Source organism: Trematomus bernacchii, unplaced genomic scaffold (genome assembly GCF_902827165.1).
Source record: "Trematomus bernacchii unplaced genomic scaffold, fTreBer1.1, whole genome shotgun sequence".
In the NCBI taxonomy this organism is placed as follows: domain Eukaryota; kingdom Metazoa; phylum Chordata; class Actinopteri; order Perciformes; family Nototheniidae; genus Trematomus; species Trematomus bernacchii.
This window is the reverse complement of record NW_022988043.1, coordinates 6,220,412-6,240,618: the sequence shown is the minus strand read 5'-3', so window position 1 is coordinate 6,240,618 and position 20,207 is coordinate 6,220,412. Positions and strand designations below refer to the sequence as shown.

Below are 20,207 nucleotides of genomic sequence, written 5' to 3'. Positions count from 1 at the left end.
TCAAACATCTAGTCGGCACAAAGCATACAAAAACACTAGTATACTGGGAGTTATCATTACTATTTGTCGTTTTTTGCACTTTTATAAATGAATGGATTTAAACCTAATTTAAAATTAATGCTATTCAGACTACAGCTGTTATCTTCAGTTTAGGCCTGAAACACATGATTTATACAAGAGAACTGTATGCTGCAACCCTCGTGTGTGTGTGTGTGTGTGTGTGTGTGTGTGTGTGTGTGTGTGTGTGTGTGTGTGTGTGTGTGTGTGTGTGTGTGTGTGTGTGTGTGTGTGTGTGTGTGTGTGTGTGTGTGTGTGTGTGTGTGTGTGAGAGCGTGAGAGCATGTGTGTTGTTGTGAGCATGTGTGTTTGGCTGGGGGCTAAGCTGTGATCATTAAGCATGTGGAGAGGTGAGCATATGGGGACTGGAATAGACCATTTGACAGAACAAAGGACTGGCAGGGTGTCTGAGGTTTCCAGCTATAGCACACTCTCTATTGTTAGTGTTTGATATCATTATCCTGCGGCCCACAAATCTCCTTTGTTCACTCTGTTGCAGTTTTGGCAATTGGCCATTTGTGATACTACAAGCAATTGATCAAACGTTTTAAAGTAGTAAAATATACCTGTGAGCCCATGGGAGGTCCCATATTTTAGAAATGATATCTTCATGGGACTCAAAACCCACACTCTTCTCACACTGGAAAAAAAGCATAAACAGTTTACAGTTATTCATTAATTTGTAATTCTATACTTTGATTGAATCAAAAATAATATATGTTTAAAGGTATGTTTAATTTGTATCCTCATGAGGTGGACACTTATCTAAAACCTGTCTTTACAGGACCTTTTCATCTTTCACCCACTCCTCAAATACACCTTCAAGTTCAAAAGTGCAGTTTCTCTTAATATAAATATATATGTGGCGTGTGAGAGAGCATCATCAGACCTACACAGTGTTTATATCTGTGAAACATTTTGTTTAAAGCTGATTTAAACAGGTCACATTTGCTCTAAATCCTCAGCATAGGGCCGGGCGTATAGTGAAGTGAAGCAGCTGAATGTTATGTTACCCAAGTGTGTCGTTTTGCATATTTTAATCCACAAAAAGAATGAGAAAGCACTTTGGGGGGCTCTCTGTGCGGACAATCTGTTCATATGGTGCACTGTTGCTTTCTAGATTGCTCTCATCTATCTGTCTGCCGTCTGACTTCTGTGTCTTCTGACTTCATGTTGTTCTCTGTTTACCTTGGATACTCCTGAACTTTGGTACACAATTTTAAACGTGGGACTTTATCTAAAAAGAAAAGAAAGGATGTTGTGGTAACTGTTGTCGAGCTGATCATCAATGTGTTTTTAATTAATTTAACAGCAGAGACCGCTGGCATTATACTTGTTTCTACAGTGGCAGACGCTCTGAGAAAATCCCACGGTGTCCAACATACATCAAACGATGCTATCCAGACCCCTTTATTATCCATGTCACCCCCCTGTTTAAAGAGGTGTTTAAACTTTTAAAAACAGACATGAGCAACCATCTGTGCTGTAGCTTTGAATAAACACTGTGCATTTTCTAATTACATTTGCTGTAAAATTGAAAAATGAAGCACCCTTCAGCTCTGCAGAGGAAACCGGGTTAATGACTGTGCTCCTTCCAGAGTTTGCTATTGTTAAACATGGTGTGAACTGTCTGCATTAGATTCAGTGTGGGAACGACTATTAGCAGGTTAATGAAGAACATCCTGTGTTTATGTTTCTGATTTAACTTTCTCTAACTATGTGTCCATCATGATGTTATCTTATTAAAAGTGTTCCTTTACCCTTCTTGTTTCTCCAGCTTAGTTCTATGTGCACTTTCCCTCTCTCTATCTCTCGTTTTATCTATCTTGAAGATCTTCCAACCACCTCCTCTCAGCTCATGTCTAACTTATTTCTCAAGCTCTCCAACTTCTCTTTGATATTTCATGGAAAATGTAGTGGAGGTGGATCATGGCCAATAATTGAGAATGGGATGAGGGTTTGATTGAGCCACTACTATGTCGGTCTAAATACAAAGTCAATATTGATCTGTCTGGGCTACAAAAAGGGGGGATGGACGAAAGCCAGTGCAGAAGTACAGAAGGAGAAGAACTGCCAGCTGTCTGGACATAAATAATGAGGAAACTGATAAATAAACAAGAAGGAAATGATACTGCACTAAATTGCTTACAGGTTTGTACCATAATGTAAAGAGGTTGAGTTCCAGGTTAGTTAAACGCTTGTTTAATTGGTAGAGTGGTCAAGGGATGACACATCAGAGACAACAAAAAAACCCTGAAAGATTTACCTTAAAACAAATGATATACCAGACAGAAGCTAAATTAAAGTAAATGAAAATGTGTCCTTGTGGCTTTGACTGAAGAAGTGTCTCAGTTTGGGCATCAGTGCAGTCGCAGTAAAACAGCAACAACTGTACAGGACTTGAACAAGTTGATCCTGAGCTTGTATCAAATCACCATCTCCCCACTGTATCCTCCAAACGTAACCTTTGAGAGACATTTTAATCAAAGCCTCTGGGACGTGTCCCGGGTCACGATCTGGTTACGGCTGGTTCCACCTTAAATGAAGCAGCCTGCTGCACTGAGTCAATGTTCCCAAAATATCCAGATGAAAGATAAACTGTCCCCTCTCCTCTGCCCCTCTGCCCCTCTCTCCCTCTCTGGTGCCTCCCCTCCCCTCCCTTTGTCATTTACTCCGTGTGCAGTGCTCCCACACTCTTTGCCTTAATCCCCCCCTTCAACCCCCACCCATTTTGTCTTTCCTCCCTCATTTTTTTCTGACTGTTGTCCCCCCTTATCCCCTAATCTCCCCCTTGATATCATCTCCCTCTTTTCTCCTCCTCTCCTGTGTCCCACTCACTCCACCCATGGGTGATTCCCCTCCTCTTTCTCCTCCCTCTCTCCTCCCAACCTAACCCTGACCCGTTCTCCCTCTCGCCTTCCTCTTCTTCTCTCCCCTCCTCCACCTTTCCCCTCCCATCTGTCATTAGCTAGTATATAAGAGCAGTGCATCCCTCTCTACCTCTCTCACACACATACAGTGTGTTTGCTGGGAAGGGGATAGTACATGGGAAACTAGGGATTACATTGTCTACCTGCCTGTGAAGGACTTGTTTTCCTCTCTGGAATTTCCACTAAAGAGGTAAAGTCTTTTTATTTACAATTGTAATAGCAGTAAACAGTAGGAGGTGGTCTGCAGTTATATTAACGTAATCTGTGTGGTGGTCCTTTGGTTGAGGCTTTGCTTGGGGGTATCTTACTGTAAGTCTCAAGTGCTCCAGTTTTTATTGTTTTCATGTGTATGTGTTTAAATTGTACCCTGCTTAATAATGTGCACCCAGTTGCACAATTACATTTGTATCCAATTTTAACTAAAAATGTGTATATGTGCACGTTTTGTGTGGTTAATGAAAGTGAATAAGTTAAAATAATGTTTTTTTTCTCAAATGTCTTGTTTTATTATTGTCTCCACCACCCTCATAACCCCTCTTGCCATCACACAAGAATATTTATTTAAGCTTCAATTGTCTTATGTAACCCTTCAATAACATATTTAATGTATTGTTTTCTTTCATATCTCGCTTCAGATCTGGGAACAACGTCCTAAAGGGAATCCTTGCCAAATTCTTACCTATCATCAAGACACACTGACATCATCTTTGTCACCTGATCTGCAACATATTTTCCTGCCGTCAACATCATCACTTGTCAGTGATATCAACGCATTTGACATCATCCAAGCAGACCATGAGCAGCAACAGCGTCACTCTCTTAGGCCCCGCCCCCTGGGGCTTCAGGCTGCAGGGAGGGAAGGACTTCAGCATGCCCCTCACCATCTCCAGGGTAAGACTTAATTACAGTATGCACACACATGATGATAGGTCCACACTCCAACACACTTTTCTTTTAGTTGTATCTACTAAGCCCCTATGCCATGTCCCTGTTTTATCTCCACACTTGTTTATCACAGTGCAGCTGCAGAATGGCATCCCAGCAAAGCCCCATGGCCTATTAGTGATTAAAAAGATGAAAACTGATACCTTTGATTCTATCCTTCCGCTCTTTTTCTCCCATCTTTCTCCATCGTTTCACCAGCTTGCAACCACCACTCGTGTGATAGCTGAATGATATGCCATCCGTCATGTATCGACCACACAGGAAACCTTTTCTCACTCTCCACGCATTCCACTTCACATTTAAGTGTCTGTAGAAAAAGTGCTGCATCCACATTTTGGCGCACAAATCTTGGCTTCAGTCCCTCAGAAACTTGATGGTCCCTTGGTTTTTGTGCCTTTCAGTGTCTACTCTTAACATGAACTCCCAGCCAGCTGGTCATTCACATATTACAAGTAACTCAATCAGGGCTGGGAGGGTTACATATAAATGTATTCCTTTTTACCTGTACAAAAAAAAAAGTAATCAGTAACCTCATTTGAGTATCAAAATATAAAAGTAATGTAACCTGATTACTTTCCATTACCTTTTGATGACCTCATATCAAAAATAAATATAAGAGAAAAGGAATATCAATAAGATATGACTTTAGTGTATTATGTATCAAAAATGTTTCCTGAAAACCTGCCTTTCATTAAGTAAATCAGGGATTATTCTTTACACCAACAATGAGTGCACAACACATGAATCACAGTGCAGTAATACATACTATAGTTTAAAAATAAAAATAAAATCAGAGCAAACAGAAAATGCTCCATTTTAGTTTAATACATACAGTTAAGCTCACACACACAATTGTATGAACATAAACAGTATGTTCCCCTACTGAATAATAATAATTAAACAACTAATAAGAAGAAAACCATAAAGTAAATTCAGGCAGTAGGCGTATATATTCACACTTAAAGTATTAGCCTACAGAACAGTACAGCTTACAAAGAAAACAAAACAAAATGCTCCTTATGTTAATATGTTTTTGTTTTTAAGAAACATTGTAATCCTGCTAGTAATCATACATTTTTTAAATGTAACAGTAATCTGATAACGTATTTTTTATGAAACGGTAAGGGAATACTGTTAACTTCTCTTTGTATTCTGTTTACGTATTCCAGTTACATGTAATCTGTTACTCTTCAAGCCTACACACAAATAGAATATCCTTTATTGCATTAACTAAAGTATAATTCTGAAACGTATTACCCTTCTGTTCTGTTCTGCTTTGGAGAGTGCAGCTTTTATGGCACACGCAAAACTCAGTCCAGCTAATTGCACTGCACCAACCTACACTCATGAAGTGCACATGCGTCCACACACACATCACTAAAACTGGCAGTGAACACACATATGGCAACATAAGCCTGATGATAAATGGCTTGCCAGGTCCTGTGCCAATCCCCCTGGGGGCCGCATTGGGTTGCCATGTTTGTGTTATTACTTTGGATGTGATACATTTCCCACTAACCGAAGCCATGTGAACTTTTACCACTGTTGTGTGCTTGTGTGTGTGTCTGCGTGTCTGCGTCTGGGATTGTGCTCATGCAGTTAAAATGATGGAAGACACTATTTGTGCAACTGACAGAAAAAAACTGAGGACAGGTAAAGAAAAAATTAAGATATGAGGTAAAAGTTTTCAAAAGAAACACTTCATATACAGTACATCCATAATGTGGATGCTGAAATATCAAAATTTGAGAACAATATTCTGCATTACAAACATATTATTCCAAAGACTTCCTGTTAGGAAGAACCCAGATATAACTAAAAAAATGGAAATAAATTGTGATGTAGGTCAGTGGAAGTTTTTTTATTCCCAGTGAAGTTGGCAGTAACTAAACTAGAATCGTCTCAGTAGCCCACTCAGGCCTTTACTGCAGTATCACAATGACAGTTATAAGGTTTGAAGTTTCAAGATGTTGGCAAGAGTGTGAGTAACTGCTGGTGCAGTTTTTAGTGTTGATATACTAAATTTACTTGAGACCATAATATCTACCATAAGTATAGGGATAAGGATAATATGACTTATGAGTATGCTTTTATAGTTTGCAGATTTGGTTCAGGTCAAGTCTAAAAATTGCAGCTCCAACTAGTGATTATTTTTCAATAAATTAGACAAATGTGAAACGGGGAATAAAGGACATTCTCAGAAACTGGTCACATTTTTGTGAAATAAAAGGTGTAAACAAAAACTTTAGGTCAATGAAACCAACACAGATATTCTGCCCTTGTCTTCATCTCCATATTTAGTTTGGAGTGTACAAGTTGCAAAACGCCATTTGATGAGGTATATGTGGACTAAAGCTTTTTGTATCGCAAGCAACTTTTATAGAGAGTAATGTAAAGCAGAACATCAGTGCATCTTTGGGAAAACTTTAACTCACCAAAGGGTGGCCATTGTTAAAACTGTGGTTAACTTAGCGGAGAAAGAAATGTATATTAGCAGAGAACAGGGAGAGATGGAAAGCTGGAATAAGTGAGTGATGTAAGGTGATTATGCAGTACATAGGAAGGAAGCTGTTTACAGAAAGGGGTTTCTTAAGGGCTGATGACACATAGTCTTGCTCTTTTGCACTTTTTGCATATCATGTATTTGTTTTTGCTATGTGTATAATTGTCATGTTCTTAAATGTTTTATGTGAGGGACTGCGGATGGAAATTAGCTCCAAGCTAAAATCCGGCATATTTACACTATTTACATTTTTTTGTTTTAATTGTTCATTAATGTGTCCCTCCTAAATAAACGATTAAATGAAAATGAAAATAGTCTATGTGACGCAAACATATGATATCACTCAACAGGTCATCTATCTAGAGCTTTCTATCTACCCCCCTCATTCTCACCGTACCTCATATGTTATACCTTCCTATTTGTCTCTTTCTCTTTTTCTCTCTCTCTTCTCTCTCTTTCTCTCTATTTAATTAGGGTCTTATGTAAGATATGACTCACTCCTCAGAAAACAATATGGATTAAAGTCTACATACAAGAATCTAACCCAACACTATTTCCAGCCGGCCTAATTAATCCAGTTTAAGGTTAAATAATGGAACTGGCACATATGCCAATATACACTGTGTGGTTTCTGTTGTGTTTGAGACCCATCGCTCTCTGCCAGTCCAACCATAGAGTTTGTTCTGAGAAAGGGTTATTAAGGAAACGCAGCTACTACTGCCAAACCACACACTAACCCTAACAGCTGCTGTTGCTAAGCTCTTTACGTATGTGGATATACTGTGTGTTTCGTTTTTGTAGCCATGGTATTATTATCACATTGTACCGGTATTGCATCATTGGGTTGGTGTAGGTGTAACCACAACTGTAGGTCCAGATTTATCTGCCCAGTAACTGCTGTTTTCCTCACCTCTTCTTTTATTTTACGGTGTAGAAAAACAGTGTTGCCAAAGTGCCAATGAAACATTTTACCACGGCATCTCAGTTTGACACAGTCCATAAAAGGAGATATTTTGAGAAGAAAGGAAAATATTTCAGTAAGAGACGGCGGCAGTGTGACAGAGTGGGGTTGCTAAGTTCTCCTCAAGTATTTTTAATGATGGCCTTCAGCACTTTGAACATATATCCTGCATTAGTTGAGCAGGGGTTTCAACATAATGTAATACATAGTCATTGTGATGCACAGCAAAACAGCTGAGTATGAATGCTGGTGTTATAAGTGACAAGTGGCTGATGATAAGCTTTAAGACAGTAATGGAAAGTAATCTGTACTAGACTATTGACTCTATATTGACTACAAGTACCACTATCTTAATGTCTTGCCTTTTAGTGAAGCAACCATTTAATGGATATGAACCGGTTTTAAAGAAATAGAATGTAGAAGCACTCCAGGCACAGTTAATCCCCTTTTAAACCATTTGTTGTGAAATCCAATAAATGTTTAACGGATCAAAGCATTTCCAAGAATAGCTGCCCTTTATAGTTAAATTTACAACAGAGTGAATCCATTTTTAAACCTTTCTGAGGGCAGCCCATTTACAGGAACCATTTCTAAAATAATTTAGCGGACAGCAACACAGGGGAGCATGTGCATTAGGCTTCTGCAAATAGATCCATCTTTCTACAGGTCAGCTCCCCTGACGGTACCCACTCACGAGACAAACTGGTCTTGGATCTGTACCCCTGACTTAGAGCTCCTTGGTCTTGGTTGAATGTTAATCATTAAAGCTTTTGCTTATTTTGCTTACTTCTCTGTAAAGCGACCTTGGGTCTCATGAAAGGCGCTATATAAATCCAAGCTATTATTATTATTTCAGAGATTCCAAGTACAAACGCCATCATTATGCAAGAATAGATCACTTATATTTGACATTATCTATGTTGAGAATCTAATTATCTCTCCTTTTTACTGTTGTTTGAATCAAATATAAGTATATGTACATAACAGTAAAACATATATACATTTAATGAGAATTGTAATCACATTCCCTTTAGTTCTATGCAGACTATCCACTACAAGAAAGGCTGTATAGGCCATCTACAAGGTACTCGATTATTTAATATTTGATTGTTTGGTGGTATCTTTAGTGCCTGTTGTAATTATGATCGGAGCGAGGGGGAGACAGCTGTTGTCTCTTGTATGAAACTTAAAGACAATTTTGACTTATTTAACTTTTGAATGCAAATTGCACAATGCACTATTATGTTAAATTGCACAATTTACTTAACTTACTTCCGTTACCTAAGTTGCATTACAAATAGTTTTTTAAAAAGTCATTTGTTTTAAACTGTTGTTTTCATTTGTCAGATGACAGCAAATAAATGGGAAAATATATGTATGTCAACACGCAACAAAGGTCCCAAAGCTGGAAACAAATCAAGGACATGTATGGATTCAGCTGTAACCATTTGGCTTAAAAGGCGCTCCAACCGTACATATTATAAACCAAACCCAGATATTTAATTTAATTGTTTTGTTGCCTAAAGTATAATTCTTGCCTAAACCTAATCAAATAGTTTTGATTCAATTACAACATTAACCATGTGTCTGTCACTGGTACTCTCTATTCAACGGTAATATATATTGTTTTGAAGGTTAAAAATATATTCTGTTGTTAAGGTTTAAAGACGCGTTAGTTCCATGCCTAGTCCGTATTTATGCTGCTGTATGTCACCACTTAATCAATCCTCCTTCTTGAACTCCATAGAGAAACGTCGATGTTAAGATTTAACACTGGTTTTGCTGAATTGCTAATTACACGCAATGAAGTTTCTGCTTTGACTTCAGCAATAGCACTGGACAGATAATCTATATGAAAACCTTTTTGTGGAATAATGCAGTTCCTGGAACTGCATCAGCGGTTTCTGCCTTCTGCCTCGCCACAGACGCTTCCACAGGCGATGATAACAACTGACCACAATGATTGGTCTGTTTCAAGACTGAATCCTTCTATACACTCTTGTCTTTTTTCTCTGCCTCTCCTCCTCTTACAGTTCCAATTCTAACATGAGCATTACTGCAGTCTCAGTTCTCAAACCTGCGCTACAATCTTTGGGCTTTGACCTTTCATACCAGACTACCAGAGCCAGTTGACAGCAACCCCTTATGACTTAATAATACTTAAATCTATCTTAATATAACAAGTCCCATGCTTCACTGTGAGTATCTAGCATCGTAGTTAAATAGCCCCAGAGCCAGAATCAACAACTTATCGTTTCCTCTCCCACAAATCATTCTGTCAGTGCTGTCTTTTTTGTTGATTATTGGCACATACTTTTGTTTAGAGAATGTAGCACAATGTAGACTTTTCTGTGTTCACGGCAGCGCGATAATTAATCTTTGATTTCTTGAAATGTGTGTTTGTCGTTCAAAAATGTGCTTTATTGTGGCATTTTGTATGACACAATAAAGCATGTTGTCACACATCTTTTGTTAATCGTCTTTTAAAAGCATTAGTGAGGTCGCTTTGCACCATAATAGCAGTAATGAGTTGGGAGAAAAGAGGGGGATGACTATTTGAAAACACACCCTATCCTTCATTTTGCATGTTGACAGTTATCTGGTCCTAATGGTGACCTCACTTTCTGTCTTCACCAGTAATGGACAGACTAATCCATAAAAAGCTCTATGAGTGTCACACATACCAATGTAGGAAAATGAAAATAACACCATAAATGTTTTTTATTAAACAAACTTCATGAAGGATTTAGTGGCCGATTGAAGGAAATACCAATAAAATACAAAGAAAAAAATAAATCCTTAAAATATGTCTTTGGAGGATGCTTCTTTAGTGTAACTGGAATGAACAGAATAATTTGAGGCCAGAAAACTTTTATAACCCAAGAAGACAAGCACGGCCAGGTCATAACATGCACTGCAGTGGATTTACAATGAAGAGACTTGAATACCCTATTGTTTAATGCGGCTATAATGTATTTTCCAAGGTAGCTGCTTATCCGGCCATGTCTCGTCTGCCTTCCTCTCAGAATACCGGTCTCAAGGCTAGTATCATGTTTAGTCATAATAACATTGGTTCACTACCAAGACTGATAGATAGAAATACACTTGTGGCTGTGGGTTGGGAGATCAATCGAAGGAAAACAGCTGTAGCTATCCACTTTCCTCTTAGGCTTTTAGGCTATGTATGATTTGTTGTTCAGTTATTTTTTCAGTCGCTCTATTCTTCTCAGGCAGAATAGAAGACAAAGCTAGGTTCATGTTACTTCCCGTTGTTTTGGTTAACTGAGTGGCTTCTTTAAAAGCAGAATTATCTTGAAAAATGTTCACATTTTGTATTACTTATGTGCATACATTTGTGTATCATTAGTGCCTACCAACACATTTATCCCCATATTCCATTTTGTTTGGTCAAAAAACATGGTCTTGAGACCTTTGCTAAAGCTTTTCTTGCAATCCATTCAGAGCAGAAAGGCATTTTTGGGATGGGGTGTTAAAGAAAGAGGTGCTAAAACAGAGCTTTTCAGACAGGAATATGTTTATTTTCTGAAAATGAAAACATTGAAACATTTTGTAGTAGGATTTTAAAATGCGTGGTACGGTATGTCCACTTAAGGACCCTGCATGCTCTTCTGTGTTTGCAATTAGGTTTCTAATTTCTAATTGTTCAACTGCCACTGTGACCAGAAACCCCTCGATACTCAGTCACTCCTAAACATTCAGGCCGGTTTCATTCTGAGTGTCTGGACAAATGTTATCCCCCTCTGAGCAACTTGATTTAAAGCGTACTGAGTAATAACACTCACATCATTTCTTCACAATATAGGGAAATAATTGCTACTCTAACTCATTTTAATGTTTTCTGGCAAGGTTTCTCTTTTCAGATGTTGACCATAGCATTCCACATATATTATAAACAAGTTAAACAGTACGATACAATCTGAAACTTACAACCACCATTTTGGATTAATTACAGCCTCTATAAGTGTGTGCTGCAGATGACGCACACTGTGTGTTCATATGGAATAAGAACAATCCAGACTTGTGTAATATATTCCTGAGTGTGTGTTCCAGCGCTGCCAATGCTTAGTCCCCCAGCGCCATGACAAACACATCATTGACTGTAGCTGTGAATGCTGGCTTGTTCGCTTCCAGTTTACCAAAGTGCAGGGAGTTTTTACAGCATGAAATAATGTCTTGTGGGTTTGTTGATACTAGTCCTGTGTGTAGTTTTACAATATAGCCTTCTGTTACATACGTTAACTTTATTTCCATGTAAATGCCCATGTCAAGGAAACATCAACCCATCAGTTTTGAATACAGTGAAACTCATGTTTGTTTAATGATATCCAGCAGGTATATTGGGACAGAGTGTCGAGAGTTCATTTTGTAAAATGTTTTCCTTGACCTGTCTACTATACTTTTACACTGATCTTCTTTTTCCTGAAAGACATCTTGTAGAGTTTTTGACCCTTGGTATTGCCATATGCAGCAATGTTGTTGCGAGCGAGTCTCCTGCTGTTTTACACTGATCTTTCTTGCCAATTATGTCACACAACTCTACTGATCTACAGGTGGCATTCAAAGGCGAGTAATTCAGAAACATCCCATTAAAAGCAGGGAAGAAGAATACTGCTAGCAACAAGTTAACTTGGATGAAAAATGTGTTCTGTAAATGTTTTTTGAGGAAGGAAAAGCATTTGCATGACAGATACACACAAAATGTTTCGGTGAGTAACGCTAAGTGTAAACAGAAACATATTAACAAGACAAAATCCACGGGGAACCTTTAAACATGTGCACTCAGCTTCTGCTTTACTGAATAAAGGATAGACACACTTTGCTGAAGCTGCAGCGCTCTGTACCACATTATCTTTATCATTGTTAAAATTACTTTTAAAAACCCATTTGACTTTCAGGAGATATCAGGTAAATCCTAATAATTCTTATCAGCTTGTATCAGAGGTGGATTTTACTTTAATCTGGAGGCTTTTTGTAAGTATGGCAAAATGATTGGCCATTTTCTCAATGGTTTTTTCAAAGCTTTATGTTTAATGTGTACAATATGTTTTTGTGGTTTTGGCAGCTGTAGCTGCAGAGAGCTATCTATGTGAACTCAATCCGATATAGCTTTTTCTTATTAAGGTCTCTAGCAATAACATACAGTACAGTCAGGCTGCGATTATTAGACCCGGGTGCACAAACAGCTTTAGGGAAAGAAACAGTTATTTTCAAAAGCTTTCATCAGATTGAAAGTGTGTGTGTGTGTGTGCCAGCATAATGCATGTGCATACATGGGTACATGTGCAAACACACACCAACCATATCATGTTAGAGGGCTGAGGTAGCCCTTTACAAACTCGCTGTATTACATTCAATTGATTCTTACTCCCAGTTGAAGCGCTACTCTGTCCACAGTCTCTATTGTATTATTTATCCATTACATTAGTGCATCGTTTTAGGATTACTCATACTTCATACATGGAGTTTTGGATCTGATCATCAGTTTCATAAATGTAACTTTTGACTTTATAGCAAAGTGCCAGCATCAGACTCTTTATAACAGTTACAAAAAGACCAGTGGATTTTATCACATAATCACTAGGTCCTGTTTCAGGCATTTCTACAATGCAGTTGCCAAAACTGCATGATTTACCTCCTTCAGGAGCGTAAAAGTGAAACGTTGCCTAACACAGTTTAACATGTGTGACTGATGGATCATACAGACGAGATGTCTGCCCGAGCTTCTGTCTCCTGCACTTTCTTAATCCTTCCCTTTCTCTGTTATAACTTTTTCCCGTCTCTATCTCTCTACCTCCCTTATACTGTATATCTCCCTCACCTCTATATTTCTTCCAGTCTGTCTCGTACCCTTCAAACTCAATTTCTTTATTCATATTCATTTATTTAGTTTTTTAGTTTTTCTTCGTGAGATTTGAGCCCCTAAGCTGCCTTTATTTTAAATAAAAACATTTGTTTCATGTAGGATCACACTGAAATATATCCTGCTGGATGTCCAGCCTGAGTAAATAAATAATTCTGAAGGCTGGCATATGGAATCCGCTTTTTTGAATGTTGAATTACAAGGGGCAATTTTTGGGTATGTGTGTCTCTGCTCTCAGCGTTTCAATCGTAGTGCGATGTTAACCAAACCTGTCATTTCTGTCACTTCTTGTGCTGAAAGTAGGCATTGTTCAAAGCACTCAAGCTGTTCAGTCTATGCTCAAACCTGACAATGTTTCAGCACTCCAGCTAGACTTTTCTGATGTGTTGGAAGTGCTTTACATTTTCCTAGCACTTAAATCAGTGTGTTAAAAACTTTGCTAGAAGGTTCATCAGTGAAGGCTTTAACACACTGCATGTGTTTTCCCTTGCTTTTGAGTGTGATGACAAGAATATTGACTCTTTATCTTTTACATGAATATATAATAAGACAGGAGTCTGTTTTAAACAAAGGTAGTGTCGTTTGAAAATGCAGAATATTAGGCATGTTATAAAGAAAGCATGTAAAAGCCAGCTATTAGAAGTTGTAAAAAATGAGTTAGAGCTGCATCAAACATACATATATAAACAACACACTTTATTATGCTCTTGTAAAGTTGCCATTGTTAGCTTCGTCTAGCAGACCCTGAATATAGGTTCATCAGATAATAAAAAGTTGTTAAGGAAAAATTACAGATCATATTTTTTGTCATTTGATTTGGTTCTGACCATCCGATTAATTGAATTGCAAATATTCTGTTCGTATTGACAATTGAGCGTTAGCAAAACTGTTTATTTGCTTCAGTCATATTTTGTTGTTGTTTCACGGCCAGGGTATTTGTGATGGGGGCTCTGTTGTTAATGTCCCTGCAGATTTGGAGCTGATCTCAGCTGCTGTCAGAGGTTGTGCTTCATAGAACACTAGGAAAGTACATACATATTTTGTATTACGGTCTCCTGCGGATAAGTGCGTAGTGTTAAAGCTGCTGTTTTCTGTCATGGCCAAAGAAACAGAGCCATAAATCAAACACCCTGGGAACCTTGAAGTGCCTGGCTTGTTGCATGGACAGATTATTTAGATTTCTGTTTCTGATTATCTCAATGACTTGTTGCACTCTCTTTCATGTGAAAATTGAAACTACTTAGATCTCTGAAATCTTTTTAAACGTAGTTATTGAAAACAAATGTTTTTTTTTTAAACATTTCTGGTTTCCTGCCATCATGAACAATTTATTTAGACTTAAACATTTCTATTCTCTTTATGTTGTATAGACTATTTTCTGGTGTAGTTGTAGGTTACTACAGAGAGAAGCAGAGTTTGGGTAAGTGTTTTTGAGAGAGAGATGTAGCGGTTGTGTGTGGGGGGCAGAAACAGAGTACTAATTGGGGTAGAACATATAATAGAACATTTTGTGATGAGTGTTTGGTCCATAACAGTGCCAAAGTGGTTGGTATGAACACACCCCTCAATAATGCATAGAAGAAAGAGCCCACAGATTCAGCAGGAGACGTTTTTCTCCTTTCTCTCTCTTTTCCTTCCCTTACATCCACGCTATTCTAATCAGTGTCAAGTCGATCCCTCATTACTCTCTTCTTCCTGCCCTCTTTGGTTGTGAGTGGTGGTGAGTGATGTTGCGTGTGTTGGGCTAATATGACTATAAAAGGTTGGGGCCGCAGAGACTTAACACTAATCCGAGTGCAGAGCCTCTTTTATTAGCCCGGCCTGTGTCTGTCTGTCTTTGTGTGTGTTGGTGTGTGTGTGTGTGTGACTGAAAGACAAAGATAGAGGCAGAGGACACAGACACATACTGTAGGAGGATGTTACACACCAAAGAGGACCGAACCCACATTACACTTTATCATCCTTGCCGTCCCTCATTCAGCAAAAACAGATTTATTGAGGCCCCAGATTAAAAAGCTGCTCTAGGAGTGATATATGGCTGTCAAGAGTAAGAGCCACTTCATACTGTACAAATAGCTACCCCAAAAGTGGTTTGTGTGCATGTGTGTGTCCAGTGAAGTGTCCTGTGTGGTCCTTGTTCACTCTGTCAAAAGAAACAAATGACCTCACTCTTCTTTGGACAAACTTGGACCTTGTGTGTGACCAAGAATGGTCAGAATCACAGCTGCAGATTCCTCTTGTTCTTGAAGGACTTGTCATAAATGAATAATATAATACAAAGTCACTGATCCAAATTGTTATAAAATGAATGTGATATCAATAATTGTTATATAGACATGTGTTGTAATAATACCTTCACATTGGTCTTAGATACAGTCCATTTGCGTCATAGGAAAAGGAAAAGAGATGTAGTGTGTAACGTCCGACGCACATTTCCAAATGTGTCACAGTCCTCCTGAGCCGACTGATAGGAATGGCTCTGGTTTATACAACACATGCTGCCACAATGTATTGCCTTCTCTGTGATGGTGACGGTGATGTAAAGACAGTAACACAACAAAATACATTGACAGATACTAAAACAGTACTTCAAGTAAGACATTTCAATCGCACAAACGAACACAAAAGTCACCTTATATGATTTTTTTCTAAATTAAAAACATAATAGTGATACATGTGTTTTAATGAAAACATTATATGTTTGTGTAAATGTACCTCAATAACACTTACTTTAACTCACATGAGTGTCAACACATTACACATGTCCTTACACATTTAATCACATTTTATTTTGGTGTAGACTCAGACCTACTTGGTGCCAGTTAAGTGGTTAGTTGCCTCGCGACTGTTGTTCAAAACTTGTTTACAAAATCTGTTTAGCATTGCTCGTAAACAGATGGTCTACAGCAGCAACTATGGGTGCGGAAAATGCTGCATTTGTTCCCCGGACATTATTATAATTATGTATTTAACATGTCTGTCAAGAACAGAGTTGATACCGTACAGCATGTGTCCATGTTAAAGCCATGTTGAACATGCTGGTACTAAATACCAGACCTGCTGTTCAGCATGAGTTCTGTGTGTGGCTTGAATCTGGTTCAAATTAACCAGCTTCCCCCAGAGTGGAAGTACTGCAATTAAACCTTGTTTGGATGCAGATATTTCAAGTATACCTCAAAATGCATAGGAGACACTAACAACCAGAGACAAAAGAAGTGTATGTATATGTTATGATGCGTGAAAAACAAGAGATGTCTGGCTTGCTGTTTCCTCAAAGCCAATAAAACAAATATCTGTCTAAACCGTGACGCTAGGTCCCATTAGCTATTTGTCACCTTTTTAATAGCATTTTGTACGAAGTATAATTACATGATTGCTTTTTACTGGGATTATATGTTCTTTAGTTGATCTCTAATGTTTAAGCTTCATTTTTCTATTTTCAGAAGCAGACATTACCAAACACCACCTTTTTTGTTAAACTGCTCCTTAAAAATGGCTCTAAAACTTTAAATAATTATTTGTTTGATACATGTTTATATCAAAATATAGCCTATACTCTGTAATGCTGTATATTTAGTAATCTTATTTTCAATGTTCACTCACTTACCATATGAAATGGCTTCATACAGTAGAGTAGAAGTTGGACACAAGGAATGCATTATAGCTGTGATCTTTATTTCTCACATGCTGTGGTTAAGAGACATTTTGAATGTTCCTCTAACACGTTGTACAGTAAGCCCAGTATGACAGCAGGTCATAAAGAAGAAACAAAGGTAACTCAAAGACGAAGGCTCCTGCTATTAGACACGCATCAGTGAATGTACACTAGACACACCATTATGTGGTAAAGAACCAGCTCTTTCATTAGCTTTGCCAAAATACTTCTGTAATGGAATAGATCCATGCATCCTGTGATAAATACAGAGGTAATGTGCACATCCCACCCTCCTAATCCCTTAATAATCTTGAATTTTATGCTTTTTGTATATCATTTTAACTGTCTGTGGTTTTGTGTGCCTGCAGCTGACGGATGGTGGGAAGGCGGCTAAAGGGGGCATTGGTATTGGAGACATGGTTCTGTCTATTGATGGCATCGCCACGGAGGGCATGAATCACCTGGAGGCCCAGAACAAGATCAAGAGCTGCAGTGGAAACCTCAGCCTCAACCTGCAGAAGTAAGTCATGATCTCACAGTCAGTGTGTGTGTGTTTGTGTGTGTACATGTGTCTATAGCAGGTGGGCATTCAAGTAAGCATAGGGCTAAGCCAGCTGGAGCCTAGTGCCTCATAAAGGATGCACAATGGCAAACAGGAAGTATTGTTTATACTGATTATATGTTAGCAGCCCTCTCCTGAATTGGGTGTTTTTTCAGCACCTTCAGCAGACACAGCCCCAGCATTTCAAATAATTATGCTTATAATAATTTATTTACAATGCTGAAACCTAAATGTATGTACTTGCTGTTATTTAATCATTCTAATTTGGCTGGGTGGTTATACTAACACCTATTCCTGTAGTGTGACAAACCCAGAGCACATTTATATGTTCTCTACCCAAACTCTTAAGTCCATGCTTCCCCTTTGAACTCCAGACATCCCGCATACAGGCAGATGTTCACTGTTGTTGTTAGAGTTAATCTAACACACAGTAACACCATTAGTTCTGCCTCATCTCCCATTCCCCGAAGAAAAAAGGAATAACTGAAATCACAGCGAGAGTATCACACATGTGGACCATCCCCTCTTCCCCAGGGGCTACTCCTCACTGTTTGGTAGAATCCTGTTGTGCAGTGGAGCTGATTTATCGTGTGTGTGTGTGTGTGTGTGTGTGTGTGTGTGTGTGTGTGTGTGTGTGTGTGTGTGTGTGTGTGTGTGTGTGTGTGTGTGTGTGTGTGTGTGTGTGTCTGTGTGTCTTTGTGTCTTTGTGTCTTTGTGTCTGTGTGTCTTTGTGTGTGTGGGTTTTTGGTTATATATTGGATCTCATGTGGTTTGGATTGTCCGGTTTCTTGGCAGCACCTACTGTATGCGTGCTTTTTCATTTAAACTCTGAGGGATGTGCAAGGCTCCTACGCTTGTCCTTTTTGGATTTGAGGTCACTAAATAGAGGAGCAGATTTACAGGGTCATAGGAAAAATGAATTGTCATATCTAAACCTGAAATCTGAATTGACTTAATTGAAGTAATGAAATGCTCAGTTTCCTTTTGTGGCTGCATGTCTGGACTGCACATTCTGTCCATCCTCAATGACTTTTAATATTTCTTTCACCCCTTCCGTCATTTGAGGCTACTGGGTATGTCCTACTGGGTATGTCCTCTAATTTGTGTCCAAATGATGACAGACCAAAGAAGTTTTCTTTTGGTTCTGTGGAAGAGATCACAAACTATAATACTCCAGGGCTTATAATAACTAAAGGTCGGTGTGTGTTTGTAACTTTGAAAGAGAGACCTATGATCAAACTCTTTTCTATGATGTGTGAAGACGTTTCTGGAATAAATCTTGGCTAAAGTTAGTTGAGGGTTGATGAAGACAACAGTTGTGCTGACAACGACATGGCAAATTTACAGCTAATCGGTCTGTCCGTCATTTTATTAATACCGCTTAGCTGTTTCAATTACACTTGTCTCATCATTTGCTAAGACATCACAAAAGGTTTCTAACTGTGGATGAGACCTTTAATAGATTTACCATTTCCGTCCTTCATCCTCTGTTTGACATGTAGTGAAAAAGGTTGATATGATCTTTGTGCTTTGCAGGACTCATCACATCCTTTTTGAAACATATGATTTATTATTACTGGCACACCATATATATTTTCTCTCAAAGGAATACTGTACATTAAAAACATTTGTCTGACTGTTAAATAAGAAGCAACAGCCAGACGGTGGTTAGTTTAGCTTTGCATTAAGACTGGAAACAAAGTGAATAAGCATTTTTTACCCATTTTGTCAAAGTGTTCCTTTAACATTCATCATTTATTGGTAATGTTTTCAACCGCCTTGACGAACAGAGCAAGATTTGTATCAGTTATTGGCTTTTACTTTAAATTACCTAATTATGGCAGCCAAAAGAGCGGGCTCGTGCCTAACCGAACAAATCTCAAATCTTAAATTGCGCTTATTTGGACCAGTTAAAGGATAATCTGTTCTGCATCTCTCTGTGGCAGACATCAGACCTTTAAGGGTATCATGCCCTATTTAAAACACATGGCACAGCTTGTTTCATTAACTGGCAGTATTATATTATTAAGCAGCGACTTTGGGGACAGCTTGCTCCAGCTTCTGCTCTACAGGACTACTTTATGGTCTAGAAGATTGACGGGCAATCCAGACTCCATTTACTGCACAATAAGAAATATAATCAAGTGTTTCTAGGTATATTTCTGTTTGTCGCTGGCTTTTATTGGCACTGTAAGTTAGGAATACTGTATATCCAAAGAGTGTCATGCCTAGGTCAACATCTGGGCTTCAATGGATTTAAATGCCTAATGGAAATAACCAATCTACACTCTTTGTTTCTGTTCACTTTATAGGCGTCACTCGCTCCTCTGTTCATTTTTCCTTTCTGCCTGCACATTCTGATTGGGTTTGTCACTGGGTCAGATAGAAAGAGGAATGATAACAGTGAGAAGATACAGAGAGATGTTAACAATGCATGTGGCGTCTGTATGTGTGTATTTTAAAAGGAGACAGGTTGTTATTCCTTTTTCCAAATAAACGGGTGATGGTGAAAAGAGATGGGCAGCAGATGTGTGGACATGGACAAGACTGGAAGAGAAACTGCAGGTTTTTTGCTTCCAACAAGTTTTGTACTTGAAAAATCAGATTGCAAATAGATTAAAGTCTGTTTTATCAGCTTCTTTCATTCAGGAATGACCAATCTTTTTTACTTTTAATACTGTTAGTGTAGTGAACATATGAAATGTTCAAAATG

General features: G+C 38.4%; 1 protein-coding gene across 2 annotated transcripts in view; it reads left to right on the top strand.

Moving 5' to 3' along the window:
• Nucleotides 1–3,064: 3,064 nt before the first annotated feature.
• pdlim5a (PDZ and LIM domain 5a) overlaps nt 3,065–20,207 on the top strand; it is a 62,867-nt gene continuing 45,724 nt past the window's right edge. For both annotated transcript variants that reach the window (XM_034118767.1, XM_034118768.1), the window contains exons 1-3: nt 3,065–3,177; nt 3,623–3,878; nt 17,301–17,452. In XM_034118767.1, the coding sequence (XP_033974658.1) occupies nt 3,783–3,878; nt 17,301–17,452 (248 nt within the window). In that variant the 5' untranslated portion in view covers nt 3,065–3,177; nt 3,623–3,782. The remainder of the gene's footprint in view (nt 3,178–3,622; nt 3,879–17,300; nt 17,453–20,207) is intronic.